The sequence below is a fragment of the Oxyura jamaicensis genome, chromosome 3 (genome assembly GCF_011077185.1).
Source record: "Oxyura jamaicensis isolate SHBP4307 breed ruddy duck chromosome 3, BPBGC_Ojam_1.0, whole genome shotgun sequence".
NCBI lineage: Eukaryota > Metazoa > Chordata > Aves > Anseriformes > Anatidae > Oxyura > Oxyura jamaicensis.
In genome coordinates this window covers 99,263,135-99,277,269 of record NC_048895.1, presented here as the reverse complement: position 1 = coordinate 99,277,269, position 14,135 = coordinate 99,263,135, and the positions used below count along the sequence as shown (strand labels likewise).

The following is a 14,135-nucleotide window of genomic DNA, read 5'->3' as shown; positions in this document are numbered from 1 at the left end:
CATCTCATTATTTGTCCAGCCAGAAATCAGGTTAAAACAGTTAAGTGCTGACTGAACTTGATTATGGATCTCAAAGAAGTGTGGACCAGGTGTGGATGACTGGCTAAATTGTACTGTTCTTGCAAACCCAGCATATCCAACTCTGATCACAGATATTCTCAGTGAGTTCCTTCTCAAACCTATGCTCTCAAACCTGATGCTCTCACTTTCATTGAGAAAGTCTCAAGTTTCTGCTTGATTCTGTTATATAAGTGGGAATAACCCAAGTAAGAACCTCTGTATTCTACCAATATCTCATGTGAATACTTACAGATTAGGATGCTATTCATGTAGGTCTGGTAGAGATAAGGCATAGTAACAGGTTGCAAGGATAAGTTAAGTGAAGAAAAAAGAATATATCATGGCATTGATTATATACAAACACCTATGCATTTAGATGAGAATACACTGATTTGTGTAGAAATCAAAAATTTTGAAAATGCTGATATGCCAAAATAATTTATTAATATTCATATTTTCTATTTTATTAATATTCATAGTTTCTATTTTAGTTTCTATTTCAAATATATTTTAATACTGAAAAGGGAAAAAAAAAAAAAATGTTTTTGTATATCAGTAAACACTCCTGAACAGGAAAAAAATTCATTTAAAAAAAAAAATAAAAAAAAAAAAAAAGGTATTGCTGATTTTTCCAATGAGCAAATCAAGTTAAAAAGTGGAATACATAGAAAATGAAAAGATCAAAATGTAACAGGGAAAAAAAGAAAAAAGATAAAAAAAATACATGGTAAAAATACAAAGCAAGCAAATTATGTACAATATTTAAAAGTATGTACGGGGTTGCTCTATAGTCCTACTTTTATATTCCTACTTTGTAATACTGGATTGTGCTATATGATGTGTTCTTTAGCTCAGACCTTCCTTGCTATGCTTAACGACTTCTGCTCTTCATTTATTTTACTTTGAATATTGGTTATTATTTGAGTACTTCAGGAAGTATTTCAGTACTTCAGTAAGTACTTCAGGAACTTTTGCAGAGATGAAGAACTGCACGTGGTCAACTTCAGTTTTCAGTGTGTACCCGAAACAGAAAAATTTGAAGGCTCGGGCTGTGCTCCAAATCCCCTATCAATAAGAGTATTCAGACTTCTAGAGATTTTGCTTAGTAGAGTTATATGTGTGCTCTATTTCTTCGGTGTGGGGTGGAGATGAAACCAAAACCATGTCAGCTGTTGGAAGCTCACTATATTTTGTACGTTCTCAGTTTCTTTACTTGTAGATTTTTCCAGAGGAGTATTCAATGTGCAAACAGCCCCCTACCCCATGTGATGTTGTAACATTGCAAGATTTGGGATTCATTTGTGCCAAGACTGACTTGCTAAATATGCATGCAACTCACTTTACAGCTTAGGAGAAAAATGGTAGCACAGTAGTATCATATGCTGAGCACTTAGGAACTGACAAGTGACAGTAGCAAGAGCAGTAAAGCATTCATAGACAGGCAACAATGCATGGATAATGAAACTGTTTCTCTGGGCAGGAAGCCTATATAACCACATATAGGTTCAGCTTGTTAGCCATCGTGTTTTCCCATGCTTGGGAGAAAGAGAGTAATTTGATACACAGACCACAGATTTGGAAAATCTTGTTCATGAAGTCTTTGGTCTTTGATAGGAATGTAGCTGGTTTAACTGAAGTATCATTGCCTCTCTCTGCAGAATCTCTCAAACTAAATGCTGTATGTTATAATTTTCAAAATGAGGGTGCTGTTTTGCATGACTCCCTACACTAAAATCATAGCAAGCCATTTATTCTGCCAAAAAAATTGTTCACATATATATGTGATAGGAACAAAGAGAGGAAGCAATCACGGATCTGGAAGCTATAGTCCTTATTCTCCAATAACTCATAGTATGACATGGAAGGAGTCACTCACCTTCTCTGTATCTCAATTTCCCATCTGTAAAATGGGCTTAAAATACCTACCTCACAGGGGTGTTGTGAGGCTTTTTAACATAAAGTTTGTAAAGTGCTTTGAGATCCTTGGATGAACGGTGCAACAAGAAACCAAATTATTCAGTTTTTTTTTTTTTTTTTTTAGTGCCATACAAAAGTGCACTTGTGTTCAGGTGGCTGAAGGCTTCCAGCTCTTTAAAGCTACTCCACATACCCTCCACTATAATTTCCCTGCCTGTCATTTATCTTATCTATTGAGAGTTAAAAAGAACAAATATTGCAATCAGGAATATCTAAATCATCATGGTATTCTGGGAATGAGGGCTAAAATAATCTGATATTCTTTTTAAACTATGTTGCATATTCCTTTTCCACACAACCCTAAAACTTACAGGGAAGAAAAAAAAAAAAAAGATATGATGACTGCATCCACTCTTCACCTGACTGGCTAACTTGTTTCTTTTTGAGACAAACTCAGATGCTTCTTCAAATTAAAAAAAAATGCAATTTGAGCAGTTTGAGGTTCCAAAAATTCTGTAAGGAGTAGAGTACGCTTTTAGTGCTATATGCTTTACAGTCATTTAGCAAATTGCCATTAAACAACATAGTATGAAGGTTGTTACCATGTTAAAGGTTAGATCTTACAAAGCATAGAAACATGAAGTGAAAACAAGATTTGCATTTACAGAGCTGAATAAAAGAAAAGACACATAGGTTCACATAGAACTGCTGGGCTGGCATATGTTGTAGAAGTACCGTTAACTAATACACAAGCTAATTCAGTACTCAAACACTTAGTTTAATAAACAGGTGACACAGGTGCTTCACTAGAGCAGGCCAGAAGTCTCAGGATCTAACAGACTCTAATCTGGAGAAGATGGTACAGTATACATAGATATCCTTTTCATTGAAATTAACTACTTCATGGAGATAAACATGAAAAAAATATTTGATAAAGAAAGAAAATGCAAGAAAAGGACAAAAATTAAAAGAGGAGGAATGAAATTAGATTAAAATATTTTTGTTTTCCTCCCTCTCTCATCAAGAATTCATGCTTTACACTTTCTTCTCCTCCACCACCTTTTTTTCTTCTTCTTTTTAGGACTGAACGGGCAGGAGCTCTGAAAAGGATATAACCAATCAAACAGAATAAAAATATTAGTTACAGCTTTCACCCAACTTCACCTACTCAAAAGGAATTTACATGTCTTCACTCATACAGTACGTGATTCATATTTTGACTTTTCACTGTTGTGGAGGCAAACTATAATACATTCCTCCCTTGATGATCATTTACATGACCCTCATTCATGTAAACACAAACACAAACACAGAGCAACTTATTTAGGAAAAAAAATCCTCAAAATTCTTCACATTTTGAAAATTTTTATAGTATAGCTACTACATACCTTAACAATTCTCTGGATGGCTCAAGAAAACATTTTTTCCTACACTATACTTCAGTATCCTGCTAAAGTTGGAATTATTTCATTAGTGTTTCTATATGCCTCGTGCTAAATGAAAAGGCTCTGTCAGTTCTGGACATATAACTTACTTTGTCTTTAATTACTTTGATGTTCTTTCTTCTACATCTGATTGCCCATCAGAAATAACTAAAGTAAGCACCCCGTAAAAGCAGAAGTTTACTGAGCAACCTTCTTGGCAATAGATTTTAGCCTTAATATTTAAATTACTGTGGGATTTGTTTTTACATTTCACTTTAGAAAATGATCATCAATGTATTAAAACATTTGCTTTTCAAATAGTAAAAACTAATTATCTAGTAATCCTTAACTGCCTACTTCTATGCAGACATTCAAGGTGGATTTTTTTCAAATAGGAAGCATATGTGGCATCCTTTACTTTTATACTAACAAACTGATACTCTGATATAATTAATTTTTTAGCAACTGGAACATACATATGAGTAATTTTTATCTTGAGCAACTAAAATAAAACCACCTTTGACAGTAAATAGGTAACTCACTACTGACTTAGAATAAATTGTTACGTAAAAATAACATACATCCTTCCCTGCTAATTATCTTCCCATTTCATTCAAGTAGATAATATGAATTTTATAATACTATACACTTAGAGCTTACTTTTTTTTTCTTTTTTTTTTTTCTTTTTTTTTCTAGACGTAACCTAGTCATCTATCAGGTCTGCCACTTAACTACAGCCTACTATCATCCCAGGATCCCTAACCACTGTGTAGAAGGCATACTATCTTTGGCTGAAACATTAATTATTGTGCTATTGAGCTTTGTATTTAAAACGTTGATTTATTATCTTGTCCACTGACCTAAAAATTATTTTTATTAAAAAAAAAAAAAAATCCTATCATCAAAATGTTAGTATGCAAGCCACCTACAACCTGCAATTTCCTGCTTTGTTTTGTTTAACCCAAAACATAAAAGTCATACTTTAGAAAGTGCTATGTATTTAGATGTAACAGTGTTGCAAATACATCTGAGCTGAAAAGTTGATATTACAAATTGATGGACTAGCTCTTGAGCAGGTGTTAATTGTCCTAGCTCTACTGATTTCTTTCAATTTGTACCAGCTGAAAAACTGGCCTAGCATGTCAACCTAATGACAGATTTAGGAACTTTCTTTTCAAGTTGTGATGCTAAATATTTAAATATTGCTTGGGTAGCTGATAATCAAAACAGAATTTATGAGACGTTCATTAGTAAATAATGGTGAATGTATATCTGTTTTAAGAATGGGTCTAAGAATGAGATAACTTCTGATTTAACATGAGATATCAGAAAATGATGTCTGGATGATATTCATCTGACCAAATACAGATATCTTTAAGGTAGGCATCTATTCTGAGCCCCTTTATTGTCAGTGAAGAGAAACAAGCACTTCTGTGTGCTTCATTTTATTCTGAGGAAGATAACTTAACCAAATCAGGTGGATTATAGCCTTAAAGTGTCTGCTTCTCGTATTGACCAAGGACGGGATTTTTGAGTAGTTTACTGGGGTACAGATGCCTACCTTACTCATATCCGAAGTTAGGTGAAATGAATCTCACCCTCAGGGCCTCACATTGATTCCATCTTATTAAGTTGCCCCATTTTTCAGCAGTTACTAAAGCAAAGCTAAGTAAAACATAGTAACTTTGCATCATTCTGTTACAATATTCAGGGTAGTAGAAATAACAGCCCTACCATACATGTATGAACATATAATTTGAGCTAGCATATTAAATTAAAATTGTATTATGCATATCATTGCTTCTATCTTCGCTTCATGTAACAATTACTTTAAAATTCTTACTTTTCCACAGTTTACATAGCTAAACTGAGAGATTTTGGTTTCTACTGATGGATCCACTAAGTAAAATGTTATTTTGATCTTTACATATAGTTATTGGTTATCTAGTGTTAATGGTTTGTATGGTGTGAAAAAAAAAAAAAAAAAAAAAAAGTGTCAATTTTCTAATTTTCTCTTTCTTGTATATTCTTTCTCCCATTGAGAGAATAAATCCAGTAGTACTCACTCTGTTGCCACTTTCCACATATACAGGAGATACAGGAGTGAGAAAAGTTTGAAACCTAGGCAATTATGTAATATTAGTGATATGATTGTAGAAAACCCCATAAAACTATAAACCTAGGAGTGAAAGGAGAGACATAAGTTTTTATGCCATAATATTTTAGTAGTACTAGTAATTAGCATTTTGATTGTCTTTTTCTTATCATACTTGTGAAAAAATTCATGTGAATAACAAATAAACAAAAATAGCCTTATGGACTATAGAGAAATTCACTTAATAAAACTTAACTGCACATGGGCCTTAGTGTAATAGAATTGCTGTATGATTAACAATATTTGACATGCAGTTTGTTTTCTGTCCATGCAATTGCAACAACAGTTCCAATTGTAGCCACTTTTTTTCTTTTCTTTTCCTTTTTCTTTCTTTCTTTGTTTCTTTCTTTGTTTCTGTTTTTTTATGCAGAAGACCATCAAATGAATTGTCACAATACTCGAATAATGCAAGACACAGAAAAAGACGATAACAATAATGATGAGTATGATAATTACGATGAACTGGTGGCCAAGTCATTGTTAAATCTTGGCAAAATTGCAGAGGATGCAGCATACAGAGCCAGGACAGAATCAGAAATGAACAGCAATACATCTAATAGTCTGGAAGATGATAGTGACAAAAATGAAAATATTGGTCGGAAAAGTGAGCTGAGTTTAGATTTAGACAGTGATGTTGTTAGGGAAACAGTGGACTCCCTTAAATTACTAGCACAAGGACATGGTGTAGTGCTATCAGAAAACATTAATGACAGAAATTATGCAGACAATACTTCACAGCAAGATAATAGGAATATGAACTTTGTAATGCTAGGGAAGCCTGTGAACAATGGACTTACGGAAAAAATGGTGGAGGAGAGTGATGAAGAGGTGTGTCTCAGCAGTTTGGAGTGCTTAAGGAACCAGTGTTTTGATCTGGCTAGGAAACTCAGTGAGACAAACCCACAGGAAAGAAATCAACAGCAAAACATGAACACTCGTCAGCATGTCAGGCAAGAAGATGACTTCCAAGGAAGAACACCAGACCGGAATTACTCTGATATGATGAACCTAATGAGGCTTGAAGAACAGTTGAGCCCCAGATCTAGGACTTTTTCTAGCTGTGCAAAGGAGGATGGTTGTCATGAAAGAGACGATGATACCACCTCTATTACTTCAGATAGGTCTGAAGAAGTGTTTGATATGACAAAAGGTAACTTAACCCTTCTTGAGAAAGCAATTGCTTTGGAAACTGAGAGAGCAAAAGCCATGAGAGAAAAAATGGCAGTGGAAGCTGGAAGGAGGGATAATATGAGATCATTTGAGGAACAGTCTCCAAGACAACTTTCTGGGGATGACAGGAAGCCTAAACCCAGTGACGGCCATGTCAAAAAGCCATATTATGGTAAAGGTAATATTTCTATATACCGTATGTTATGTCATGAGAAAGTGTGAGCTAACGTGTTAAGTTTGCATAGAATTCTGAAATGAAGTTATTAATTCTACAAAATGGGAACTTTATTTAAATTATAGTAGTGTGGCATGATTGTAAAATAGCGTCATGCTGTGGCTATAAAAAAAAATAATAGTAACTCATTCTTCAATGTTAGAAATATGTACAGTATTTCAGTGAATATCATTTGGCTAAATTAAAAAAAAATAATAATAACTGTTCAGGGAAACAAAGCAAATAAGAGATCATGTTGAAAGAGGCAAAGATTTTTCTCAAGCATTTAATACATTTTATGGTAATTACTAAAACCAAACTATATCAGGGAGTGGGGTTTTATGTAGCAGGTAGTCAATCAGCTTTAAAGTGCATATTTTACAGGTTGGATTGGGTAGGTGGCATCGTGATTTATAAAATTATCATCAAACGACAGTTATTGATGAAGCCTCTCCCATCTAAAATGTAGAATTGCCTGATAGAAATTGAACAGTATCAGAATGACCGATAACATAAGATAGGGGCAGTGACTGCACATTAATTATCTTAAGATAGTAAGGTAATGGAAACCATTTGCTATGCAAGGCATGGTGTGGCCTGGGCTGAGATCAATAGCAATTTCTTTCTTATGTGCATTCCACTTCACTGGTTTCATTCCATTGTGGAAACAGTTAAGGTGCTGCCTTGACCATAATTCAATATAAAAGAAAATAAAACAAAAAAAAAAAAAAAAAAAAAAAAAAAAACAGACTAAAAGTTAAAAGTTACCTTTAGAATGCATTTTAATTTACAGGATTATCCTGGTGATGGTGTTTTTATATTACCACACCTCTCTTTAATGTATCAACATCTGTACATGTAGGGCTGTATTGTATAAATTGTTCAGTATATCCTGAGATTCACTGAACACCCTTAATTCCCATTGACTTTAGTGGAAGTTAAGGACATGGTATTTCTTAGGACTTGATAAGCAGGGACTGGTTTCATCTTATATTTGTTATAACAATACTTGGATTCCTTTCTGAAAATGAACTGAGATGGTTGGCAATTTCCTCCTTTTTATAATTCCTTGTTTTGAAAGAGTAATTCCCTAAGATCTCCCTGTATAATTCAGGTAGGCAATATCGTGGTCCAAGAAAGGCTTTGATCTTTTTTTACAAAACTTAAATAAAAGTAGTGTCCAGTCTCTTAGAAATTACTCTTATCAAATACTCTTGTGCTACGGATTTTAGTGAAGTGTTGTTGTTGTTTTTTTTTTTTTAAAAAAAAAAAATCCAGTGAATGCTTTAGTAAGTTTGGGTACTTGGGGAAGACAATGTTAGTTAGTATATTACTGCATAGCCATGCGGATGTTGTTCTAAATGTTGTTCGCATATGATATACATTAGGTGCCTTTTCCCTTTGAATATGTGTCTCTAATAAAACCACAGAAAACACGACAAAACATTATTATTTTTTCAAGAGCTTTTTATTTCTGGTAATGTCCAGCCCTTCAAGTCTCTGTATGGATAGGAAAGCATTTCTGCATATTGATCTACTGTCTCCAGAAAGACAGTATTATCTCTAAAAATGGCAAAAGTATGGACTAAATATTTCAGTAAAGTCTAAAGTTTATTTGAACCATTCTGTCCCTTGACAGCTGAACCAATAAAATAATGGGTCCAAACCCTAGCCAAGGACCCAAAAGACAACATTAAATGTTGTGGTAGTTTGGACCAAGAAACTTTGTGCAGTGGATAGCTCTACACTTTTTTTTTTTTTTTTTTTTTTTTTAAGGCAAGAAAGAAAAAACAATTCCTTCTTTACTTTGAAAAACATAAGAAACGCTATTGCACTTGTTGAGAGAGTAAGCTTTAAATAAGGCAATTGATTATATTGTTTGTTCTGAACTCACATATTATCTTCCAAATACTCTTGGAAGAGTTATCCACAGAGATGTATGATATGGTTAAGTGGAAACTTTTCGGGTATGCAGGTTTGCAGTGAGAAATACCTCTGCCTTTTGTTTTGAGGAGTTCTGCTTCAGAAGTCACTGAAACAACCACTAAAGGACCACTAACTAATTTTTCCCTGCTGTTTAAAACTGTCTAAACAACTGTCTAAACTTTCTTTTGAAGTTTATGGTTAAGACCTTTTGAGTCCTCTGGCAACATTCACTCAGCCAATACTCCCATTGTGACAAAGAACGAAGAAATGTTGCAGAATTAAATAAAACTATGCAATATTTCTCCCCTTTAGCAGGAAAGGATTTACAAAAGAGTATCTAGTGCTTTGTAAAAAGTTATGAAAAGTTTAGTCAGACGTCTTCCATTAAAAGCAATGGGAAATTTTGCAAGTACAATTTTATGTGAGTTTTGAAATCATTAAGAATAGTATACAGCATCTTTTCTGACTCATTAGACCATAAAGGCTATTAAAGATCTGATAACATGCTATAACCTCACAGCATAAAAACCTGAATACTGTAGATTATTTACTTGACACAGTAAGATGTAAGTGTCTGGATCCTCAGGTGCTCTAAATTAGAATGCATTCATTGACCTCAGTGGAGTTACGACAACATGGAGTAGCTAAAGTTTCTCTAGTTTAAAATCTATAAAAAGCCATTATGGTCTACTAATCATCTACATTTTTTGCAGTCCTTGAATATTGTTATATTTACATAATTTATATTTCATTTACATTACTTAATCACATATCTAATACTTTTACACATCCCAAAGTATTTGACATGAAGAGTTGCTTAGAGTTGTGTATGTATGTAGCTGTGGGCTTGTTGTTCTAGTGGTCTCAGCACAGGCCTATCTTGCAAGAATTCTAATTCCTCCTCTGACTTTCACTCCTTTTGTGGCCTTGGGTTTAACTTTTTGATCTCTTTGTTACAATTTCATGAAGTATAAGATTATGGTATTTCCAAGAGTGTTGTGATAATTGTACAGCATTTTGAAGATGGATATGTATGTGTATTTATCATTAAAGAGCATGGGGAAAAATATAAAAAAAAATAAATAAAAAAAACTGTATACTACAGTTAACGTGATGCAGGCTAAGTAAAGTAAAACTTTCACAATTAGGGATTCCATTTGCAAAATCCAAGGTTTAAATATCACATTAAAATTGAAGAATTGATTTAAAACATGGAGAGTCATTTGAAAAGAGCTGAAGAGTTTCTCTTAAATGAAGGCATTTCGGATGGACTTTGAATGTAAGGGTATATTCATATAAAACTACTAGAGGGAAATCAAGGAAAAACAAGTCTACAACTGAATGTGAGCTCTGGATTCTATTTATTCATGTTTTAAAAAATGGATTGTGGGTGAAGGTCTGCAAGTGCTGAAATTTCAACTGATTGTACTGAGGGTTGCATTTATTAAAGCTGGGATGGAATTTAATGTAAGAAAGACTTTGTAAAAAACATGTAGCAAAATCTTATTTTCCAGAGAAGAATAATTCCTGAAGCAGAGCAATGACAAGAGCAGCAAAAAATACTTAAATGAGGATAGTTCAGATTGGGTATTGAAAGGAGGCTGGACTAAAAAAGGTGGAAAGGGGATGTTGTCTGATTGTGATCCAAAATCGTAGCAGTTAGAGTATCCTGAATTTTATTCTTTCAATACTAATATAAATATTTGGAATAGTCTCCAAAATCTGACAACTGTAATCAAAACGATGAGATGTGATTTGTATCATTTGCTGGGCTGGAAGGCTAAGAATGTTATTTAAAGATGTTCTGTAAAAGGAAACAAGCTGATAAAGTATGTGAGCAAATTCTAGTTCAAGATAAATTTCATAAGCAGTTCCACTTTCTTGGCAGAAAACCTTATTTTCTTGAAAAAATATCTGTTCAGACTTTTCATTGATTTGTAGACAGAAGATCCAACAACATTCTAAAAGATCATTAACCTTTTAAGCATATGAATGTTCAATAATTATATATGCATTTTTGTAATGGTACAAATTTACACAGCAAGTGCTACTTTCATTAATTCTGATTACAATGTTTACCCCACCATAATTTATTTAAGAGAAAGGAATATTTTCACTTTTTATAATGAATTTAAAGAAAACAGAGTCATCTGCTCAGAGAACCTTGGAAAAGGGATTTATTTATGCTGAATCATTGAATCATTATGTTAAAGAGATGGGTTTGCTACTCTAAGGACATTGAACTTCTATGACAATACGTTTGCAGAATTTAATAAATCAGGCAAATAAGAAAATAAAGAAGGGAAACTCCAACTAAACAGTTTCCAAATGACCTTACACCCTTGAGCTGATGCTTGCCAGCAGAACATTGATTGACAATGGTCTGGCTTTGCTACAAAATGGTCACTTTCCAATCACTCTGAATGGATACTGCTATGATCATAGGAGCCTGCAGTCTGAAAAGAAGATAATGGGATAAAAGTGACAAAATTGTGTTAAGTAGAAAGGTTTTTTTGTTTGTTTGTTTTTGTTTGTTTTGTTTTTCTTCTAGTTTTCATTAAAAAAAAAAAAAAAAAACATTTACCAAAGAGTAAATGACATGATTAAATGAACCTTCTTACAGAAATGTGTAAAGCATCATTCACTTGACACATTTGTTGTAAATTATAGATCCCTCAAGAACAGAAAAGAAAGAGAGCAAATGTCCTACCCCTGGGTGTGATGGAACTGGCCATGTAACGGGGCTTTACCCCCATCACCGCAGTTTGTCAGGATGCCCACACAAAGATAGGGTCCCTCCAGAAAGTAAGTTCACATTGTTTCATGGAAAGTGGGGATCAAACTACAAAGATTTTTCTAGCATGCTTTATAAACCTTTTATTTAAAAATTAATTTTATTTTTCAGTATGGTTTGTCTCAACTTAGTCAACTGTTCTGTGTTATACTTTTTCCTTTATTCCATCATTTCCATTCTCTACTAACTTTTACACTAAAAGAACAACTTTTAAAGCTGTATTCTTTGATTTTAAGAATGCTAGGTTGTTTTTAAATAGATCTATTCAGTTAACAGAGAAAAAGGTTTCAAGAAGATGTGCACTGCTTTTACTTCTGCGTGCTGATGTCACATCAATTGCCCCTGTTGTCTTGTACAGGAATAATTGTACTTGAAAAATTTGCAGCCCCTTTCCTTTGTTGTTGTTGTGTCTTAAACATAGTTTATCTTAAATTAATTTATATTAGTAAAAATTACAATCTGACTGTTTACTTAGTTACACACCTCAAGATTTTGGGCAATATTTCCCTGTAATTTACATGGGTAGAATTTCCTGCCACGTCAGTGGATTCTGTATGAGGGAGGTTCACCCATCCAGACAGAGACATTAATCAGAAGGCAGAGAGCTCCATTTCTAGACGTCACCACCTTGGCTGGTAGAAATGGCATAGTTCTGCTGAAGCTAATTGCTCTATGTTGCTATATGCCAGACAGACATCTACCTAAGATACAGTTCTCTTTCACACTAATTTAAAAATTGAGGTATTCCGTTGAATCCTATAGCCTAAAATCCCCACTGTCCATCAGCACTTATGGACCTAATCTCAATAGATTTATAAATGATTAAAGGAAACATTAAAGACAGGACTTAAATGTTCCCCAATTTCCAAAGGGAAGTAGATTTTGAAGGACAGAAAAGTGGAAATAGATCCGCACACCAAGAGTAGCAGACGTAAGTTTCCTCTTTCATGGTAGAGTTGCTTCTCTTAGTAGTAATGAGGAAGTACTTTAAGAAACTGCTGCATCTTGGTTGATCTCTGAATACAGTAGAACAGATAGATTCATTTATCTTCTTTACAAGACCCTGTAATTTTCTGAAGCACAAATATTTTTTCAGTTGCTCAAAGTTCTCTCATTTTTATAAGTGGTAAATAAAAAGCTCTTTAGAAGACTTTGTAAATCAAAGAAGAATATAGCTTTAAACTGTTTGCATGCACTTGTAATAAAATGAAAAAGGTGAGCTCATCTTTTTATTTTTTCCTGTGATGTTGGCCTTGTGAAGCATGTTTCAAGAACAGCTTTGAATAGTAGGAATTTCAGAGTAAAGCTTTTGCATCTATACACATTTTAATACGCTGATGAAGGGGTGATGATGATGGTTATCTTTTAATCAGTATATGTGGTTAATTTCTCGAGTCTCTGAACAGCTTTTATTCAGTTCTTTACTCAGTTAAGGAATTAACTGATTTTATTAGAACTTTTTTTTTTTTGGAGTGAGAACTAAATACAGGCTTCCAGACTAGTTCTTGTATGAGAAAACCAGAACTTTGCAAGAGCTGGATGTCCTCTTTCCATACAATGATATACTGCCAATCCAGCTCTGAGACATGGATTCAGATATGTCTCACATCATACAAAACTGTTTAGTGATACTAAAAAGCTCTTGATAATTTGGCACTTCATAGCTTGAGTTTTATGATTCCAAAAAGAGTTGCTCTGAGCAGCTTTGGGAGTAAATTTTCCATCCAGTTTGCAATGGATGCAGATGTAAAGCAGTTTATTTGCTTAAGCTTGTACCACTTGTTTCTTTTTTACAAAGGTTGTTTTTGTTGTTGTTGTTTGCTTTGTTTTGTTTTCCACCATCCCTCAATTTTTAATTGCTTTTTTTAAAACAAAAAAGTTTTCAGTCTTTAAAATAATAATAATAAACTATCCATTGCAATTTTCACATCTGTGGACAATGCAAGTTAAAATAAAAGGACCAATTCTGCTCGTCATATAGACATGAATGGTATTTCTATGTGGATGTGGGCAGAACTGGGCCCTAGATCAACTGGGTTGTCTTACAGTTAGTATCAAATTCTAATCAGGGTTGTGCTGAGGTATATTTAAAATAATACAGTGTTCTACCAGTATAACTTGAGAGCAGATTTTCATTCTCAAGTTTGATACTGTGTATATAAAGCTGTATATTTTGAGCACATATACATTTCCTGAAATAATTTTTTGAGTCCATATTTTTTAGTTGGATTGTTGCTAGCTCACAGTTTATTATTGAGCTGGTGTTTGCTCAGTGTTTTTGTATGAAGAAGATGTTGGAAGTCTTCTGCTTCACTGTTGCACTGAAGATACATTTGACTATAGGTTCTGTAACCTAACTTTCACTGTTGCCCTGTGTTAAAGAGCATAGGGTCACAATACTTACTTCCCTCATCAGGCTTTATTGGCTATGTGTGTCATGTGTATTTTGAGGAATGCTGGTTGTTAATGAATCCT

At 33.7% G+C, this 14,135-nt stretch overlaps 1 protein-coding gene across 16 annotated transcripts in view; it reads left to right on the top strand.

Annotated features, from left to right (window-relative positions):
* The window catches only part of MYT1L (myelin transcription factor 1 like), a 327,925-nt gene that overhangs the window by 236,437 nt on the left and 77,353 nt on the right, over positions 1-14,135 (top strand). For 11 of the 16 annotated variants that reach the window (XM_035321970.1, XM_035321971.1, XM_035321972.1 and 8 more), the window contains 2 exons: positions 5,927-6,904; positions 11,537-11,671. In XM_035321970.1, the coding sequence (XP_035177861.1) occupies positions 5,927-6,904; positions 11,537-11,671 (1,113 nt within the window). Of the gene's footprint in view, positions 1-786; positions 3,178-5,926; positions 6,905-11,536; positions 11,672-14,135 lie in introns of those variants that run through there. The other 5 variants (XM_035321978.1, XM_035321975.1, XM_035321980.1 and 2 more) reach the window with 2 other exon arrangements.